Genomic DNA, 16,736 nt, shown 5'->3' on the forward strand with positions numbered 1-16,736 from the left:
AGGACACCGAGACGGGACCTGATGAGGTAGAAGCCGTCATTTGCGTGTGCTAGGTGGGTGAAACCTCTCTCCAGTTTTGTGGTCTTTTGTTCCGCACCGAAGGAAAAGCTTAGCTAGGCTAACGGCGGCGTCGTTCGGGCATCTCTCCGCCTTGTGTGGCGCCTTTCTGGCGGCGAGGGGCGGCGGGCTGATCCGCCGCCTCGGAGGCGAGCCGAGCCGCGCCGCGCCGCGCCGCGCTCTCCTTTACTCGCAACAAAAGCAGAAACCACATTAACGTTACATTAACGTTAATAAATATTTGAATGAAAACAAATTAAACCCAACACATCTAAAACAACTCCATGTGAAGCTAATTAGGGTCATAAATAAATGGAAAAATTTCAGTATCAGCGGAACTTGAGGGTCCCCCTTTTTTGATATTGTTATTAGTAGTGTTCAAAATTGTTTGGGTCTCACGGCTAAAAAAAAAAAAAATGCACGCTCTATTGGGTTTAAGTCTGGGACTGGACTTGAACAATATAAAACATTTCATTGATTGGCTCCTAATGACCTCCAGCATTCTAAGTTACAAGAAGGGGACCACTCGTCTGTTTACAACAGAGTCCCGTTCATATCGCGGCGGCAAAGTTCTACGCTAATGTGTACTAGTAAAGTCGGCATTGCCGTCGGTATGAACGAGGCCAAAAATGTGACACAAAACAGTCGCTCGGGTTTGAAAAATGTACGGGTGTGATTAGGGGTGGAATCTCAAGACCTTAAAATAACTCAACATAACTGCCACTTAAAAATAAAATAAAAAACAATTACGTCACTAAAAAAGAAAACAAAAAGTTCAAACTCAGAAATGATCATTTCCAATTTCAGCTAATATTAGTAGAATGTGATGTATAACGGTATTTCAAATTTTACATCAATAAAAGTTCTTGATCGCACAAACTTCATCCGGAGAAAAGTTTAATGCGCTGGCCTGTCAAGGAATAAACACAAACGCAACGTTTTGAAAATGCTGAACGTTTACTTCAACATAATCGGCGTTAGTGGCAACAAGCTAGCGACGCATTGCAACGAGAAGATGTACTGTTATGATCTAGCGTAATTTATCTATTGTCAATCCATTGATGAAAGCTAGCAGTCGATGATCTATATCTTCCTGAAGCATGTCGAGGGGAAAAGTTTCCAACTTCAAGATAACGCGATACCGCGGGAGAAAATGAAATATATGTACCGACGAGTCGAACGTTAGAACATAGGTCAAGTCAAAGTAAATCACAATCTCATACATATTTTCGTTAGATCCTGAAACGTTACCTGCGTTATATCCCAGAAATGCTTTCAGTGTAACTGAATTTCCTCACGACGTAAATGCGCTCGCAGTACGTGAAGCAGCTCCGAACATTTCGCCCTAACTTCCGAACGTCCTCGGAACGGTTAGCTTGGATTTTCCGTTTCCGGTTGAATACCGATTGTTTTGTTAACAGCGTTTATGAAATAAACGCCTAAATTAAATGTCGAGACTGCGCAAAATAACCGACGTCTTTCAATATCTATTTCTTTGTAGCCGTAACAAATTTTATGCGCGTGATTTTTCGTGTTCGACTGCAGACTTGCGAGTACAGTCGTGCTCGTCAAATGTGAGTGACTGACAAAATAAGACTATTAGGTGAAGAGTACATTTGAAAAGATTAAAAAATAAAAAAAAAACACTACTATGCCATGTTAGAAACTACAAAATACTAGAAAAAATGTGACAAGTAGTAAGCCATTTAGCTACGGTAACCAGAGTCCAAAAGAACTCAGCCTGTTGGACAAAGCGCGCACTCGCTCGCTGTGTTACACGTCGTGTTCTGCCCACTTTTTAAACGCAATTAGGAGACGTCGGCAAACGTCAGGAGGCGCAAATGCAATTATCCTCTTTGGAAGTATCTGCCTCGGGTTTTTACCGGTTCTATTTCCTCCCTGCTCCAGCCGCACTGGACGAAGCATGGCCGCGAGGAGCGTCGGCATCCCGCTGCTGCTGCTGGTGCTGCTCTCCCTGTGGGCCCGGTCCACATCCGCCGAGAGCTCAGGTACTGGCCGGCACCTTGAATTTAATAGCCGACCTAAAATATTCTATGTCCTGGGAAAAAAAACAATCCATACATTCGTACAAGCTATCTGCGACCCACCGGTTGAGAATCACGACTTCAAACCACAGATATTGGAACACAAATGGTGGAGCAACACATCTAGACAGCTAATATTACAGGCACGTTATTCATTACAATAAACTCTCAAGGCAGCCCGTGTATAATAAGGAGTCTACTTTCTTACCGTCACGCTGAAAAGATCATGATTAAAATTTCCCGGTGTTTTTCCCCGCCAGAGGGCCAGCAGCTGTGCCTTTGCGACAGTCCCAAGTGCCTGCAGGAGCAGTGCCGCGGCACGCGCTGCTTCTCGTCGGTGCGGGTGGGCTCCGGCGGCGTGGTGTTCGAGCGCGGCTGCCTGGAGGGTCCCAAGAAGACGCGGCTGCACTGCGCCACGGCGCCGTCCTCCCACCAGGCCATCCGCTGCTGCTCGGGCCACCTGTGCAACGGCAACACCACCAGGAGCGCCGTCATGGCCCTGCTGCCTTCAGGTACCAAAGCCGAACAACTTTCTCTGTATTTAACTGTATGAATGATTTAAAAAAAAAAAAAAAATAATAATCATAATCATACAGTGCATTCATGCATTAAATCATAAAAATGCCATAATGTCTCGTGTATAATGCGCACTTGTTGCTGAAACTTTCATTGACAAAAATAGGTTTGTGTATTATACATGGGTGTAAGAAAACACTGATGAAAACCAATGCAATCCACACTTTTTTGGTACTCGCTCCTTAAATTCCGTCTTCTCGTAGCCGCGTGTTATTAACTGTGATGTAAGATGAGTTAAAATCATATTGAAGTGTTTTGGGGTCATATATTTAGGTTTGAAACCATTTGTAAACGCTGTGGGCAATTTTAAGTAAGTGGGCCACAAAGCCAGCGCTAATTCCGTCTCCTGTGGTTTCTCGCCCCGCCGACGGCGCAGCCCCGCAGGGCGAGCCGGTGGGCTACGGCGTGGGCACGCTGGCTCTCCTGGCGCTGGGCCCGGTGGCGGCGCTGGCGTTGCTGTCGGCGGCGGCGGCGCTGGCCTACAGGAGGCTCCACCGCGGACGCCTGCGCCGGCTGCAGGAGTTCGACACCGAGCAGGGCGCCGTGGACGGGCTCATCACCCCCAACGCGGGGGACAGCACTTTAGCCGTAAGGACAAACGGACGTTGCCGCAAACTCGAGCGCCGTAACTCTGACTGAACGGGTCCGTCTTGGTTTTTTTTAAGGACCTGCTGGACCATTCTTGCACATCAGGAAGTGGGTCGGGCCTTCCTTTCCTGGTTCAGAGGACTGTTGCCAGGCAGATTAGTCTGATGGAGTGCGTCGGTGAGTCGGGACAGCGCCACGTGGACTCAAAACGCCAAGAACCGACGGAGCCCACTTGGTTTTACGCTCTCTTGACCACGTTCCCGACCGCTAAAACCTTCTTCTCGGACGTGCGTCCGTCTCAAAGGCAAAGGACGCTACGGCGAGGTGTGGCGAGGCCAGTGGCAGGGCGAGAACGTGGCCGTCAAGATCTTCTCCTCCAGGGACGAAAAGTCCTGGTTCCGAGAGACCGAGATCTACAACACGGTTCTCCTGAGGCATGAAAATATCCTGGGTAGGCGCGACAGCAAATCAAACACGGTACAGCCTCGGTTCTCGACCGCGATCCGTTCTGGGAGGGAGGGGGGGGTCCGAGAAGTGATTTGCCGCGGCCGTTTCTGTTGTTTCCGGGTTTTGTTGGGGGGCGTTCGAATCTGGAAATTTTCGTTGAAGAGAACGGGGACGTTCGAGAACCGGGGCCGCACCGCGAACCGTTACGTGGAAAGTCGTCACCCGCTCGACCAAAGGACGCCGACGCTTTCCCCGCGGGCAGGCTTCACGGCGTCCGACATGACGTCGCGCAACTCCAGCACGCAGCTGTGGCTGATCACGCACTACCACGAGAACGGCTCGCTCTACGACTACCTCCAGCGCGTGGCGGTGGAGACGTGCGAGGGGCTGGCCATGGCGGCGTCGGCGGCCAGCGGCCTGGTCCACCTCCACACCGAGATCCTGGGCACCGAGGGCAAGCCGGCCATCGCCCACCGCGACCTGAAGAGCAAGAACATCCTGGTGACCAAAGAGCTGCGCTGCTGCATCGCCGACCTGGGTGAGCGAGCGCAGGCGGGGTCGCTTTTCCATCCAGGGCTGGCGTGATGCGGTTCGCTGGATTGCCGTTGCCCTAACCGCTATTTTGGGCCGGGGGCGGGGGGGACAAAAATAAAAACATTTCAGGAGAAACGCAAAAAGTACGTGGACAAAACCGGACCAAAGCGTACTGCTCGGTGGGAACATTTCCAAAGGTTGCCTTTGCGTGTCGAAAATACCATCAGACCTTTTGATCTACGAGTTACAGAAACGCAGAGCAAGGAAAACTACCCTAATTTCCGGCCTACAAGCAGCGGCTTTTTGTCCACGTGCTTTCAATCCTGCGGCGATGCGGCTAATTTGTGCGTTTCTTCCCAAACGGGGCACTCGAGCGGAAAAGCCAAGAGTGAGACCCGCGGAATTTATGTGCCGGCCCTGTCAGCGCTGTGCTAGCGTGTTGCTGCTGTGTTACTGGTGCGTCTCAGTGATTTTTACTCGTAAGTTTTATAATTAGCCGGTCGGCTCTAACGCCGCACTGGCGTTAGCGCTAGCGTTAGCGTGTCGCTGCTGTGTTACTAGGGCGTCTCAGTGATTTTTACCGGTAAGTTGTATATTTAACTGGTCCTGTTAGCACTAGTGCGGCGTTAGCACCTCGCTAGCGTGTTGCTGCTGTGTTACTGGTGCGTCTCAGTGATTTTTACTCGTAAGTTTTATATTTAGCCGGTCGGCTCTAACGCCGCAATGGCGTTAGCGCTAGCGTTAGCGTGTCGCTGCTGTGTTACTAGGGCGTCTCAGTGATTTTTACCGGTAAGTTGTATATTTAACTGGTCCTGTTAGCACTAGTGCGGCGTTAGCGCCTCGCTAGCGTGTTGCTGCTGTGTTATTGACATGTCTCAGTGATATTTACCTTGACGTTTGATATTTAACCGGCCCTGTTAGCGGTAGTGCGGCGTTAGCGCTGCGCTAGCGTTAAACTCTCTCAGGTCCGCTTTGCAGGCCCGGAATTACGGTCGTTTGCGTCACGACCGTCAGCCTTTCCCCTGGTGTCCGTCAAGCGGTCCAGTCCGGATTCTGTAGTTTCCGCGCACGTTTCAGGTCTGGCGGTGACGCACTCCCAGGCCGATAACCTGCTGGACGTGGGCAACAACCCCAAAGTGGGCACCAAGCGCTACATGGCCCCCGAGGTGCTGGACGAGAGCATCCAGGCGGGCTGCTTCGACGCCTTCAAGCGGGTGGACATCTGGGCCTTCGGGCTGGTCCTGTGGGAGATCGCCAGACGAACGTTCAGCAACGGTGAAAGAACCGGACCGGATCCGGAACGGTTTTCCCCGCCGTGGATAACCTTCGCGCTCGGGTCTCCCCCGCAGGTATCGTAGAAGAGTACAAGCCTCCGTTCTACGACCAGGTGCCGAACGACCCGAGCTTCGAGGACATGAGGAAGGTGGTCTGCGCCGAGCAGCAGCGGCCCTTCGTTCCCAATCGCTGGTTCTCCGATCCGGTACGTTCCCGACCTTCCCCTCCTGCGTGACACGGCAGCTCAAAAAAAAAAAATACTACGCAAGAGTATTTTTGGCGCCTCAAAACGTCCGAAAACCGATTATTTATAAAAAAAAAAAAAAAAACCATGAGGGCTCACAACTCGTTTTGCAGTTCTTCATTTCTTTGGCTTCATCATGAAATTTCGTCACAAAAATCCCAATATTCGTAATCTTTTTGTTAATATTGTAGTATTGCGTGCGCACAAAGTGAGAACACCGGGACACGGAATCGGTATTACGCGCAGAAAATAATAATTTGTGAGGTCAACATCTTTTTCTTTAATTCGTGGACATGTAACTATTTATGGTCACAAATTACAATTGTATGTAGGTATAAAATCTATATAAGTAATAAGTATAGAATCATTAAAAATAGAGTGGCGGCTACAGATTTGGATCTCAAATCATCTTATCCCATTGAAATGCATGGAAATTCCATTCATCTGTTCCAGGCTTCCTCATAATACAACAAAAATGGTGGCAATGTTCATCTTAAAATACATTATGGCAGTATCGCATAAACAGACTGATACACTTTTCGTCAATGTGTTATTACGAATCCCACACATCTTGTAAATCAGTTTGCAAAAAAAAAAAAATCAAACGGATCAGCCATGTTTCCCCCATTTTTTTCAAAACGTACAAACAGTAAGTACATCCATCCATCCATTTCCTTTGCCGCTTATCCTCACAAGGGTCACGGGGAGGGCCGAAGCCTATCTCAGCCGTCAACGGGCAGGAGGCGGGGCACACCCTGTGAACTGGTCGCCAGCCAATCGCGGGGCACATAGAGAGAATCACACCTTGGGGCAATTTAGGGTGTCCAATTAATGTTGCATGTTTTTGGGATGTGCCTGGAGAAAACCCACACAGGAACGGCGAGAACATGCAAACTCCACACAGGGAAGGCCGGGATCGAACCCGCCGGGTCCTTTAGAACTGCGAGGCCACCGCTTTCCGGTGGAGTTCAACTTTTCTTCTTCTTGGATTTAGACCCTGTCCGCTTTGGTGAAGCTGATGAAAGAGTGCTGGTACCAGAACCCGTCGGCCCGGCTGACGGCGCTGCGCATCAAGAAGACGCTGGATAAGATTCACAGCTCGCTGGACAAGGTGAAGGACTCTTGAAAAGTGGGGGGGGGGGCTTGGTGACGTCGTCTGTCTTCCTTTTCAATCCCGTTGGTGGCCTTCTGGAGACTTTTTGGTTCTGACCCGCACGGAGGACCGTGGACAATCGTGGCGAGAGGTGATCGACGAGCAAATAGCAGCGGATGCGAAACGCTTAAATGCTACCACCCGCACAAAAACAAACAAAGTCCCAAAAGGAACGCGGCTAAATGGACCTAAAAAATGTTCTGCTGTCATCAATGTACGAGGTCACTACTTTAAATTGGACCCGACGCAATTATAGCCGCCGAACTCAGGAGAAAATCCACATCTTAATCCCTGCCGCTCGCAAACTAGAAATTAATATTTGGATTATATCACCAATGGGGGGGGGGGGGGCATGTTTGTGTCCCGCGAGCCACATCTGCATGTTATGAAGAACAAAAAAAAAAAAAAAACCAAAACCACGACGTCACCGATCGTAATCTTTTTATTGGTGCCGCCAAGTTGCCTCGCTGTGTTCACACAAGTCGGTTTTCTTTTGGAAATAATAAAAGCAGCTGTCTTTTTTTTTTTTTTATATATATATATGTAATAAAACATTTACTGCACTTGTGACATTTGACTCGTTTGTTTGGCCCGTGCGGAAAAACGGTCACGTGGCGCCTTTTGACTCGACGGGACGCCGTGCCGCAATCACCGAGTGAGTCATCTTTTCGAGTACAATAAACTACTCGCCTTGAAGTAAATGCCCTTTTTTTTTTTTTCTTCTTCTTCACGTCCTTTTCATAATATGACGCGGTTTACGTCTGTTTTACACGCCGATGCGGCACATTTGAAACTGGGGGGGGGGGCTAAAAAATTTAGCAAAGAGCTGGGAGAGACTATTTTGTTATTTTAAAGGGGAAGTGCACTCATTGAAAATAACGAAGGTACTGTCACTTTAAAAGTAAAGATTTTCCTCAGATATCATTTAAGGTTGTTTATGATCGGCGATTTTGAACGTTCCCGGTCGCCGACGTTTTGGCGAGTCACGTGACCCACGTGGGCGGACGCGACGTGCCGTGCGCTCTGTTACGTTCCTACGATTTCTCGGATTTATTTAAGTGTCGGCGGATCGGGAAGACGGAGGAATACGTCCAGACAGATTTGAACCTGCGGCTGTCGATGTTGAGGCCCCGTAGCTCGGTGGTTAGGGCATTGGTTTGGTAAACCAGGGGTTGTGAGTTCGCATCCCACTGGTGCCTCCGGTTGGGGGCAGGAAGGGCAGCTGGCGTTTATTTAAAAAAAAAAAAAAAAAGTGACAAACAAATATGATATTCAGAGTTTGTATGGCCGTATTTCTCCTCCGTGAAGGAACGTAACCAGCCCTCGGGTTGATCACATGACACGTCAGATCCGCGAAACGTAGGTCACGTGACTGGCCAAAATGTCAGCGACCTGGAACGTTCAAAATTGCAGGTAAAAACAACCTTACGTGATATCTGATGAAAATCTTGATTTTAAAGTTACAGTACCAATCTGATACGTTGTTAGTTTCAATGTCTTTAATAGATATTGTAATCTTAAATATTTGTGGGGGAAAAAAAATGATTGACGTTACCTTGGCGTTTCCTCAAAGCTCAAGCGCGACTTTCACCGCGACCTGTCCGGTAAAGTCTTGTACGGGTTGAGGATGCCGCGGGGGTCCAGCATGGCCTTGACGGCCGCCATGACCGCCACCGCGCGGGCGGGCTTGCTGTAGTAGATGTAGTTCCTCTTCTTGAGTCCCAGCCCGTGTTCGGCGCTGACGCTGCCCCGCCGGGCGCTCGTCCACTCGTACACGAAGGGCTCGATGGCGGCCAGCAGGGCGGCGTCTCTGCGGGGGGAGGTCACGTTCAGGTGGAGGTTCCCGTCTCCTGCGGGACGGCGGAGGAGAGAAGGTTTGCGGACGTCTCTGATCCGAAGACATTTGATACAGTTGCTGAAGCGTTGATGTATTTTTGTTTTGTTTTTTAACTCGAGTTACAAATGTTTTTGTATGTTACTTTTTGTAAGAATAAAAACTTTTTTTTGCTCCCCACCCCCCCATTATTGTTTAATGGTATTCTACACTTTTAATTTAAAAAAAAAAAAAAAGTTGACATGACTGGGGGCCAAGTCGCAAAAAATAAGACAATGCGCTCCCAGCCTAGCTTACTCTACTACTAAAGCATACATTTTAAGCAAAAAATAAATATATTTCTCAAATCGTTTTATTATATAAAGTATTTAAACTATACATGTATTTCTACTATGCAGTTTATTATCAGGAAAAGCTAAAGCAAATACTTAAAAAAAACTTTTTAGTAATTATTTTTAGGCTTGGAACGGATTATTTCTTTTTCCATTCATTGTAATGGGAAACATTGATTCGGTTTTCAAACAAGTTACTTCTCGAAAAAAAAAACTTTTTTAAGGCTTGGAACAGATTATTTCTTGTTCCAATCATTGTAATGGGAAACATGGATTTGATTTTTGAACAAATCCCTTCTCGCAAAAATTTTTTTAGGCTTGGAACAGATTTTTTTTTCCATTCATTCTAATGGGAAACATTAATTTGGTTTTCAAACAAGTTCTCGAAAAAAAAAAAAAATAGGCTTGGAATGGATTATTTCTTGTTCCAATCATTGTAATGGAAACATTGATTGGTTTTAGAACAAATTACCTCTTGAAAACACAATTTTTTTAGGCTTGGAACGGATTATTTCTTCTTCCATGCATTGTAATGGGAAACATTGATTCGGTTTTCAAACAAGTTACTTCTCGAAAAAAAAAACTTTTTTAAGGCTTGGAACAGATTATTTCTTGTTCCAATCATTGTAATGGGAAACATGGATTTGATTTTTGAACAAATCCCTTCTCGCAAAAATTTTTTTAGGCTTGGAACAGATTTTTTTTTCCATTCATTCTAATGGGAAACATTAATTTGGTTTTCAAACAAGTTCTCGAAAAAAAAAAAAAAATAGGCTTGGAATGGATTATTTCTTGTTCCAATCATTGTAATGGGAAACATTGATTGGTTTTAGAACAAATTACCTCTTGAAAACACAATTTTTTTAGGCTTGGAACGGATTATTTCTTCTTCCATGCATTGTAATGGGAAACATTGATTCGGTTTTCAAACAAGTTACTTCTCGAAAAAAAAACATTTTTTTAAGGCTTGGAACAGATTATTTCTTGTTCCAATCATTGTAATGGGAAACATGGATTTGATTTTTGAACAAATCCCTTCTCGCAAAAATTTTTTTAGGCTTGGAACAGATTTTTTTTTCCATTCATTCTAATGGGAAACATTAATTTGGTTTTCAAACAAGTTCTCAAAAAAAAAAAAAAATTAGGCTTGGAATGGATTATTTCTTGTTCCAATCATTGTAATGGGAAACATTGATTGGTTTTAGAACAAATTACCTCTTGAAAACACAATTTTTTTAGGCTTGGAACGGATTATTTCTTCTTCCATGCATTGTAATGGGAAACATTGATTCGGTTTTCGACCAAATCACTTCTCGAAAAAAAAACCATTTTTTAGGTTCGAAACGGATTATTTCTTGTTCCATTCATTGTAATGGGAAACATTGATTCAGTTTTAGAACAAGTTCTCAAAAAAAAAAAAAAAAATTAGGCTTGGAACCGATTATTTCTTGTTCCAATCATTGTAATGGGAAACATTGATTTGGTTTTCGAACAAATCCCTTCTCGAAAAAAATTTTTAAGGTTTGGAACGGATTATTTCTTTTTCCATTAATTGTAATGGGAAACATTTATTCGGTTTTCAAACAAATTACTTCTCGAAAAAAAAAATTAAGCTTGGAATGGATTATTTCTTGTTCAATTCATTGTAATGGGGTACATTGATTCGGTTTTTGAACAAATTCTCAAAAAAAAAAAAAATTTAGTCTTGGAATGGATTATTTCTTGTTCCATTCATTGTAATGGGAAACATTGATTCGGTTTTCAAACAAATTACTTCTAGAAATTTTTTTTAGGCTTGGAACGGATTATTTCTTTTTCCATTCAATGTAATGGGATACATTGATTCGGTTTTCGAAAAAATTACTTCTCGGAAAAAAAAAAATTTTTTGGGCTTGGAACGGATTACTTCTTGTTCCATTCATTGTAATGGGAAACATTGATTCGGTTTTCGACCAAAAAAAAAAAAAAAAAAAATTAGCTTTGGAACGGATTATTTCTTGTTTGATTCATTGTAATGGGAAACTTTGATTTGGTTTTCAAACAAATCACTTCTCAAACTTTCCCTCTCCCTCTCGCTGGCAATCATCCACTTGACCCGATTTGAAAGTCTCACCCACGTGTCCGTATCCCACCACGCTCTTGGCGCGGCCCCCCAGGTGGGCCCTCGTGTCGGTCACCAGCTGGTAGATGCTCTCCACGGGCAGCGACACGTCGTACTTGTAGGTGAAGCCGTCGTACGTCAGCGCCTCGGTGACGCGCTCGCGCAGCGACCACAGGGCCTGCGCCAGAAAAAAAAAAAAAAATGATTTTACCGATACCAATAAATGACACTAGATTGCACTATGCCGTACGGTACATATTGCAAAAGTATTATCAAGTGAACTACAGACATACTTTGCTCATATTTTTCTCTGAATTCAAGTTTTCATTTGAATGAATATTTTCTGCTTCTCCAAAGAAACATTAAAAACTATCTGCACACAAAAAAAAAAAAAAAAAAGATGAAAATGCAAACAAAACAAATATTTGAACTGAGGGTAGCCGGATGTTATGAAGTTGGCCGGCGCCATCGAGTGCCCCCCCCCCCCCCCCCGTACCTTGGTTTTGGACTCTCCCGTCGCCAGCGTCCCGTCGGTGACCAGCGACGACGTCGTGGCCTCCTCCAAAAAGTTGTGCAGCTTCTCCTCGTCGTGCCGCTCGTCCGAACCCGACGTTTCGATCACCACGTAGAAAGGACAAGCTTGGGGGGGGGGGGGGAATAAAAAATCTGATTTAAAAATATAATCAACGGATTAATCTGTTGTTTAAAAAAAACAATCATTAAAACAATATAACACAAATATTCGTTCTTTTCCATGAAAAAAATATTACAGCAGGGGTGTGAAACTCATTTTTGCCGCAAAAGATATTATTAAAATTATGTAAAAATCTTTAGTTGGCTTATCATATTTACACATGATATTAAAGAACTCGTTTTAGAAGCAGAAATCAAGGCTAATGGGTTTTTCAACTGTTGCTTCATTTATGATATGACAATTGGAAATTTTGGTACAGATTTAAAAAAAAAAAAAAAAAAAAATCACGGAAGTTGATGCACATGATTTGCCTACACAGGCCACATAAAAATCATGCGGCGGGCCGGATCTGGCCCCCGGGCCACGGGTTCGACACCCATGCACTCCAGCATCTGAGTTCTACTGTTTGTCTCGATGTGCCCTGCGACCGGTTCAGGGTGTGCCCCGCCTCCTGCCCGTCGACAGCTGGGATAGGCTCTGGCGCTCCCGTGACCCTTGTGAGGATAAGCGGCAAAGAAAATGGATGGATGCGTCTGACTAAATGACTGACTCGCAGAACTACAAAAAAGTACCTTTTGTTTGCGTGATTGTAATACGCTGCCCCCTGGTGGCCAAGGCAGGCACCCAGAAGCAAACTCTTTAATTCTTTACATTTTATTGAATTATTACTCTCTCTATATTTTTTTATATTAAGAACAAAATTACAAAGTACTATTTCTTCCTTTTTTTTCTGGGGGGGGGGGTTGCAGATTAATTGCCTTTGTATTCATTTCAGACACGACGGCCGAATTGAAACGCGGCCGTTTTGAGTTACGAGCGCGATCGCGGAGCAAAACGCACTCTTATCTCAACGCCGCGCCGCCGACGCCTATCAGGGCGTGGTTTTCATTTTCGGACTGCTGCTGGGCCTACCGCGGATGGGGTTGTCCAGCTTGAGGTGGGTGTTGAGCAGCCGCATGCATTCGCTGTCCAGGAACTCAAAGGCTGACAGGATTTCTCCCAGCATGCCTCGGCACAGCTGAAAGGTCTTCAGAAGGTGTTCAAACGTTTCGCAACCTGCGAGGACAAACAATAATTGCTGTTTTATTATTATTATTATTATATATTTTTTTTAATTTCAACACAAATGCGACGGGGCCTACCCAGGAACAGGACGTGGATAGATTTTGGCCTGCGGGGGCAAAGGACGGACACGGCGGTGATGACGCCCAGCGTGCCTTCGGAGCCGATGAAGAGCTGCTTGAGGTCGTAGCCCGTGTTGTCCTTCCGCAGGGCGGACAAGCAGTCCAGCACTTGACCGTCGGCCAACACCTGCGTCGACGACAAAACCATTTTTATCGCTGATAAAAGCGGGCAAAAGTCAGGCGCACGTCCTTTCCCCGACGGAAGAATATAAAAAAAAAAAAAAAAACAACAACTCACCGCTTCCACGCCCAGGACGTTGCCGTGCAGGGAGCCGTACCGCAGCAGCCGCAGGCCCCCCGCGTTGGTGGCCACGTTGCCCCCGATGTGGCAGCTCCCCTTGGCGCCCAGGTCCAGGGGCATGATGTGGTCCTGCTGCTCCAGGTAGGCGGACAAGTCCTCCAGGACGCAACCCGCCTGGCATGTCAGGACCCCTGCAAAGTCAAGAAATCAGGCGGCGCGGTGGAGAAGCTGGAAAGTGTTGGCCTCACAGTTCTGAGGACCCGGGTTCGATCCCGGCCCCGCCTCTGCGCACTTTGCACGTTCTCCCCGTGCCTGCGTGGGTTTCCTCCCACATCCCCAAAACATGCAACATTAATTGCCCCTAGGTGTGATTGTGGGGGTGGCTGTTTGTCTCGAACTTGGATTGATCGATTGGCTAGCGACCAGTTCAGGGTGCCTGCCCGTTGACAGCTGTGGTTTAATTGGACACTCCAAATTGCCCGTAGGTGTGATTGTGGGTGTGGCCGTTTGTCTCCATGTGCCCTGCGATTGGCTGGTGACCAGTTCAGGGTGTGTCCTGCCCCCTGCCAGTTGACAGCTAGGATAGGCTCCAGCGCTCTCCGAGACCCTCATGAGGACAAGCGGCAAAGAAAATGAATGGGTTTAATTGGACACTCTAAATTGCCCCTAGGTGTGATTGTGGGTGTGGCTGTTTGTCTCCATGTGACCTGCGATTGGCTGGCAACCAGTTCGGGGTGCGTCCCCCCTCCTGCCAGTTGACAGCAGGGATAGGCTCCAGCACTCCCCGCGACCCTCGTGAGGATAAGCGGCAAAGACAATGGATGGATGGACTTAACTCAGGAGTCGTAATATTCTAATTAATAAGGGATGGTAACGCCCCCTGCAGGTCGTTGAAGGTAGGCGCAGTCCCCAGTGAACCAACAATTACTGTACAGTATTGAGAAAAAAAAATGTACGCAAAAAAACATTGATATGAGACAAATATGTATATCAAATAATTATTAGACACAAAAGTACAGCACAGCAGCATTTCATCACTTGCAGCTATACAGATGCCACACATCTGCTCTACAATGACATCTACAGGTCACACTGTTACAGTATATTATTAAGTAAATTAATAATAAATATTGATTTTTCTGTCGGCCGAGCAAAGGCGGTGACTTGAGGAGTTTAAGGGGGCGCGCCAGGATTTCTCGACTGCACGGAAACTCACCGGAAACGGCGTCAAAGCTCAGGACCCGGTTCATGAGCGCGGTGGAGAGGACGATCTCGTCGTAGACGGGAACGCTGCCGCCCACCAGCCCCGTGTTGCCCCCTTGCGTGTTCACCGCCAGGTTGCGCCCGCTGCAGTAGCTACGCCAAAGGGGAGGAAATGACGTCATTGGAAAACGGCCGTTCACCGGTGCACTCCATCGGTTCCGTACCCGAGAATCTGAGAGACTTCCTGTGTTGTCCGAGGTCTCAGCAACACCTCACTGGAACCTGCAGGACACGCGCCGACATCGCTCATATAAATATCGGAATATTTGCCGGCGGTCTGGCCGGACGATAAATCGGTATCGAGGAAAATCAGCAATTTTAATGGATTCATTTCAACTTTGTCGGGAGGAGTTTCTAACATCATAGCCAATCACTCACATTCGAAAAATGTACGGGTGTGGTCAGTCATGCCCGCAGATATAAAGTTGCGGGTGTGTGAAATTACAGTTAATCAAAAAAAAAAAAAATCACCTCTGACGGATTTGAGCCAGTCCACATTACACGACTCCAACAGGTCAGGGTCGGTGATGGTCCTGCCCGGCAGAATCCTCCGAAAGAAGTCCAAGTCCTCCCGGGTCACTGTGGAAAAAGGCAGGCGGTCCGGAACTGCCGTCGGCGGGGGCTTCTTGGTGACATCGGCGGCGTCGTGGAGCCCCCGGGTACGGGCCACACCATGATGCAAGCCGGCGGGGGCCGGGGGGAGTAAAAGCCCCCCTGTGGCTATTAAAGAATTCAAGGGGGGGGGGGGAGATGAAGATTTACAACAGACAACTGATTGCAAATTTTAAATTAATGTCATTCAAATCCTATCAAATACATACACTAATAATTGTTTTCTAGAATACAAACAATATGTCACTGCGCGGTATCTATTGGGGGAATGCTAACCTTATTTATGCTAACGGGATGTTACGGAACATCAGTAAAAGTCATTTAATAGTCATTTTTGGGATAAATTTTCAAAGAGAACTCGAAAATCACAAAAGGTGTGGGGGGAAAAAATAGAAGTAACACTGAAGAACATTCCGTTTGAGAAACAAGAAAATATGAAAATTTTACTACTGAAAATGTCAAAAACCAACTCCGCCATTTTGAATGGATAGGTTTCCCGTGACGTCATCACAGTGCTTAGACCAATCGGATAAATTAACGATTGAAAAGCTTCACCTATCACCTCTGTTCTCTGAACTCTATGACACACAAGATGGTGTAATTGGAAACCTATCCATTGATTTGAGCTGAAATCAAATATTACTGCAGTTAATAATCCTCGCGACTGTCTGAAAGAACAGGAATGACTGATTTGTATTGTACATGATTTCAATTCATTAAAAAAAAAAAAACTTAAATCAAAAATCTCACCTGTGGGAGAGGACAAGCCCAAGATGCTCAAAGGCCGTTTGAGAGCCGTCCTCAGTCGGAGCATGACTGCAACGACAAGCCGAACGAATGACAATATGACGACCAGTCAATACAAATATTGTCGTTATGAATTCTGCTACCTTTAGCTCAACAACCTGCTAGCTAGTTTGACACATTGTTTCAAAAGTCCTCAGCTGGCAACGATTAACCTTACGGCAAAAGCTCGCCAATTAGCCACGTCACACCACACGTCCAACTATTACCGAGCGGCGGACATTATTCGAGTGAAAATTAACAATTAAAAAGGTTAAAAATGAGGTCGTTTTGTTGCTAAGGGGCGACGAGCAAGTGTTCGTGAGGAGTTAAAAAAGTGATAAGTTGACAACGGACCAATCAGCTGTCGTGTCGATATGAAAGAGGCGGGGCTAGATGAACAACAACAAATAAAGTTAAACACATTTTGCAAATAATACAAAGGAATTGATTCTACTAACCTCACGACTTGGTTCGTGTTATGATCCGCAGCTCCACAAAAATGTGGCAAAATGTGCACATTTTAGAATGATAAGGGAAGTTCACTACCTCCCAAACGGTTGGAGGGGAACCGGGATTGGAAGGTTGACAGACCTCGTGACGAGACGATAGACCAATCAGCGTTCGCTTTAGAAAGGGGCGCTGCCTACGTGCTCGCGTACGGCCAATGGCAGTCGCAGAAACAAAAGAATGAAAACAAGTCGCAACTCGCTAATTGTCAAGTGATTTTCTTAAAAAAAAAATTAAGGCTTACGTTTTTTTAAAATCAACGT

At 46.1% G+C, this 16,736-nt stretch overlaps 2 protein-coding genes and 1 long non-coding RNA gene across 10 annotated transcripts; 1 reads left to right on the forward strand and 2 right to left on the reverse strand.

Moving 5' to 3' along the window:
- Window positions 1-8: 8 nt before the first annotated feature.
- Window positions 9-7,057, forward strand: acvr1l (activin A receptor, type 1 like). Of its 2 annotated transcripts, none has more exons than XM_061844966.1 (10): window positions 9-53; window positions 1,966-2,066; window positions 2,363-2,614; window positions 3,055-3,266; window positions 3,344-3,443; window positions 3,571-3,743; window positions 3,876-4,251; window positions 5,325-5,522; window positions 5,597-5,727; window positions 6,761-7,057. In XM_061844966.1, the coding sequence occupies exons 2-10, from the start codon at window positions 1,982-1,984 to the stop codon at window positions 6,890-6,892; spliced, it is 1,659 nt and encodes a 552-aa protein (XP_061700950.1). In that variant the 5' UTR covers window positions 9-53; window positions 1,966-1,981; the 3' UTR covers window positions 6,893-7,057. The 2 variants fall into 2 exon arrangements, with proteins under 2 accessions (XP_061700950.1, XP_061700951.1); XM_061844967.1 differs by having other exon boundaries at window positions 3,571-3,717; window positions 3,976-4,251.
- On the reverse strand, window positions 60-2,437 carry LOC133513837 (uncharacterized). The gene is made up of 3 exons (XR_009798630.1): window positions 2,311-2,437; window positions 1,941-2,116; window positions 60-241 (listed from the first exon to the last, which is right to left on the reverse strand). It is a non-coding gene; the product is annotated as an uncharacterized LOC133513837 (long non-coding RNA).
- On the reverse strand, window positions 5,612-16,506 carry d2hgdh (D-2-hydroxyglutarate dehydrogenase). 7 transcript variants are annotated; one of them, XM_061844970.1, is made up of 12 exons: window positions 16,071-16,322; window positions 15,931-15,996; window positions 15,040-15,288; window positions 14,733-14,790; window positions 14,522-14,661; window positions 13,303-13,496; window positions 13,023-13,191; window positions 12,793-12,936; window positions 11,683-11,825; window positions 11,199-11,364; window positions 8,475-8,769; window positions 5,612-5,749 (listed from the first exon to the last, which is right to left on the reverse strand). In XM_061844970.1, exons 2-11 carry the CDS (start codon window positions 15,992-15,994, stop codon window positions 8,507-8,509), a joined length of 1,590 nt encoding a protein of 529 aa, XP_061700954.1. In that variant the 5' UTR covers window positions 15,995-15,996; window positions 16,071-16,322; the 3' UTR covers window positions 5,612-5,749; window positions 8,475-8,506. The 7 variants fall into 7 exon arrangements, with proteins under 7 accessions (XP_061700954.1, XP_061700957.1, XP_061700956.1 ...); XM_061844973.1 differs by having other exon boundaries at window positions 5,674-5,765; XM_061844972.1 differs by lacking the exon at window positions 5,612-5,749 and adding an exon at window positions 8,161-8,311.
- Between the last annotated feature and the right edge of the window lie 230 nt (window positions 16,507-16,736).

Source organism: Syngnathoides biaculeatus, chromosome 15, assembly GCF_019802595.1.
Source record: "Syngnathoides biaculeatus isolate LvHL_M chromosome 15, ASM1980259v1, whole genome shotgun sequence".
In the NCBI taxonomy this organism is placed as follows: domain Eukaryota; kingdom Metazoa; phylum Chordata; class Actinopteri; order Syngnathiformes; family Syngnathidae; genus Syngnathoides; species Syngnathoides biaculeatus.

Coding starts and splice junctions, on each gene's coding strand:
- acvr1l (XM_061844966.1), top strand. CDS start 1,982: ATGGCCGCGAGGAGCGTCGGCATCCCGCTGCTGCTGCTGGTGCTGCTC. Junction 3,267..3,343: donor CGGGGGACAGCACTTTAGCC/GTAAGGACAAAC, acceptor GTTTTTTTTAAG/GACCTGCTGGACCATTCTTG. Junction 3,444..3,570: donor TAGTCTGATGGAGTGCGTCG/GTGAGTCGGGAC, acceptor TCCGTCTCAAAG/GCAAAGGACGCTACGGCGAG.
- d2hgdh (XM_061844970.1), bottom strand. CDS start 15,994: ATGCTCCGACTGAGGACGGCTCTCAAACGGCCTTTGAGCATCTTGGGC. Junction 14,791..15,039: donor CTGGCTCAAATCCGTCAGAG/GTGATTTTTTTT, acceptor CGTGTCCTGCAG/GTTCCAGTGAGGTGTTGCTG. Junction 11,826..12,792: donor GCTGGACAACCCCATCCGCG/GTAGGCCCAGCA, acceptor CCCCCCCCCAAG/CTTGTCCTTTCTACGTGGTG.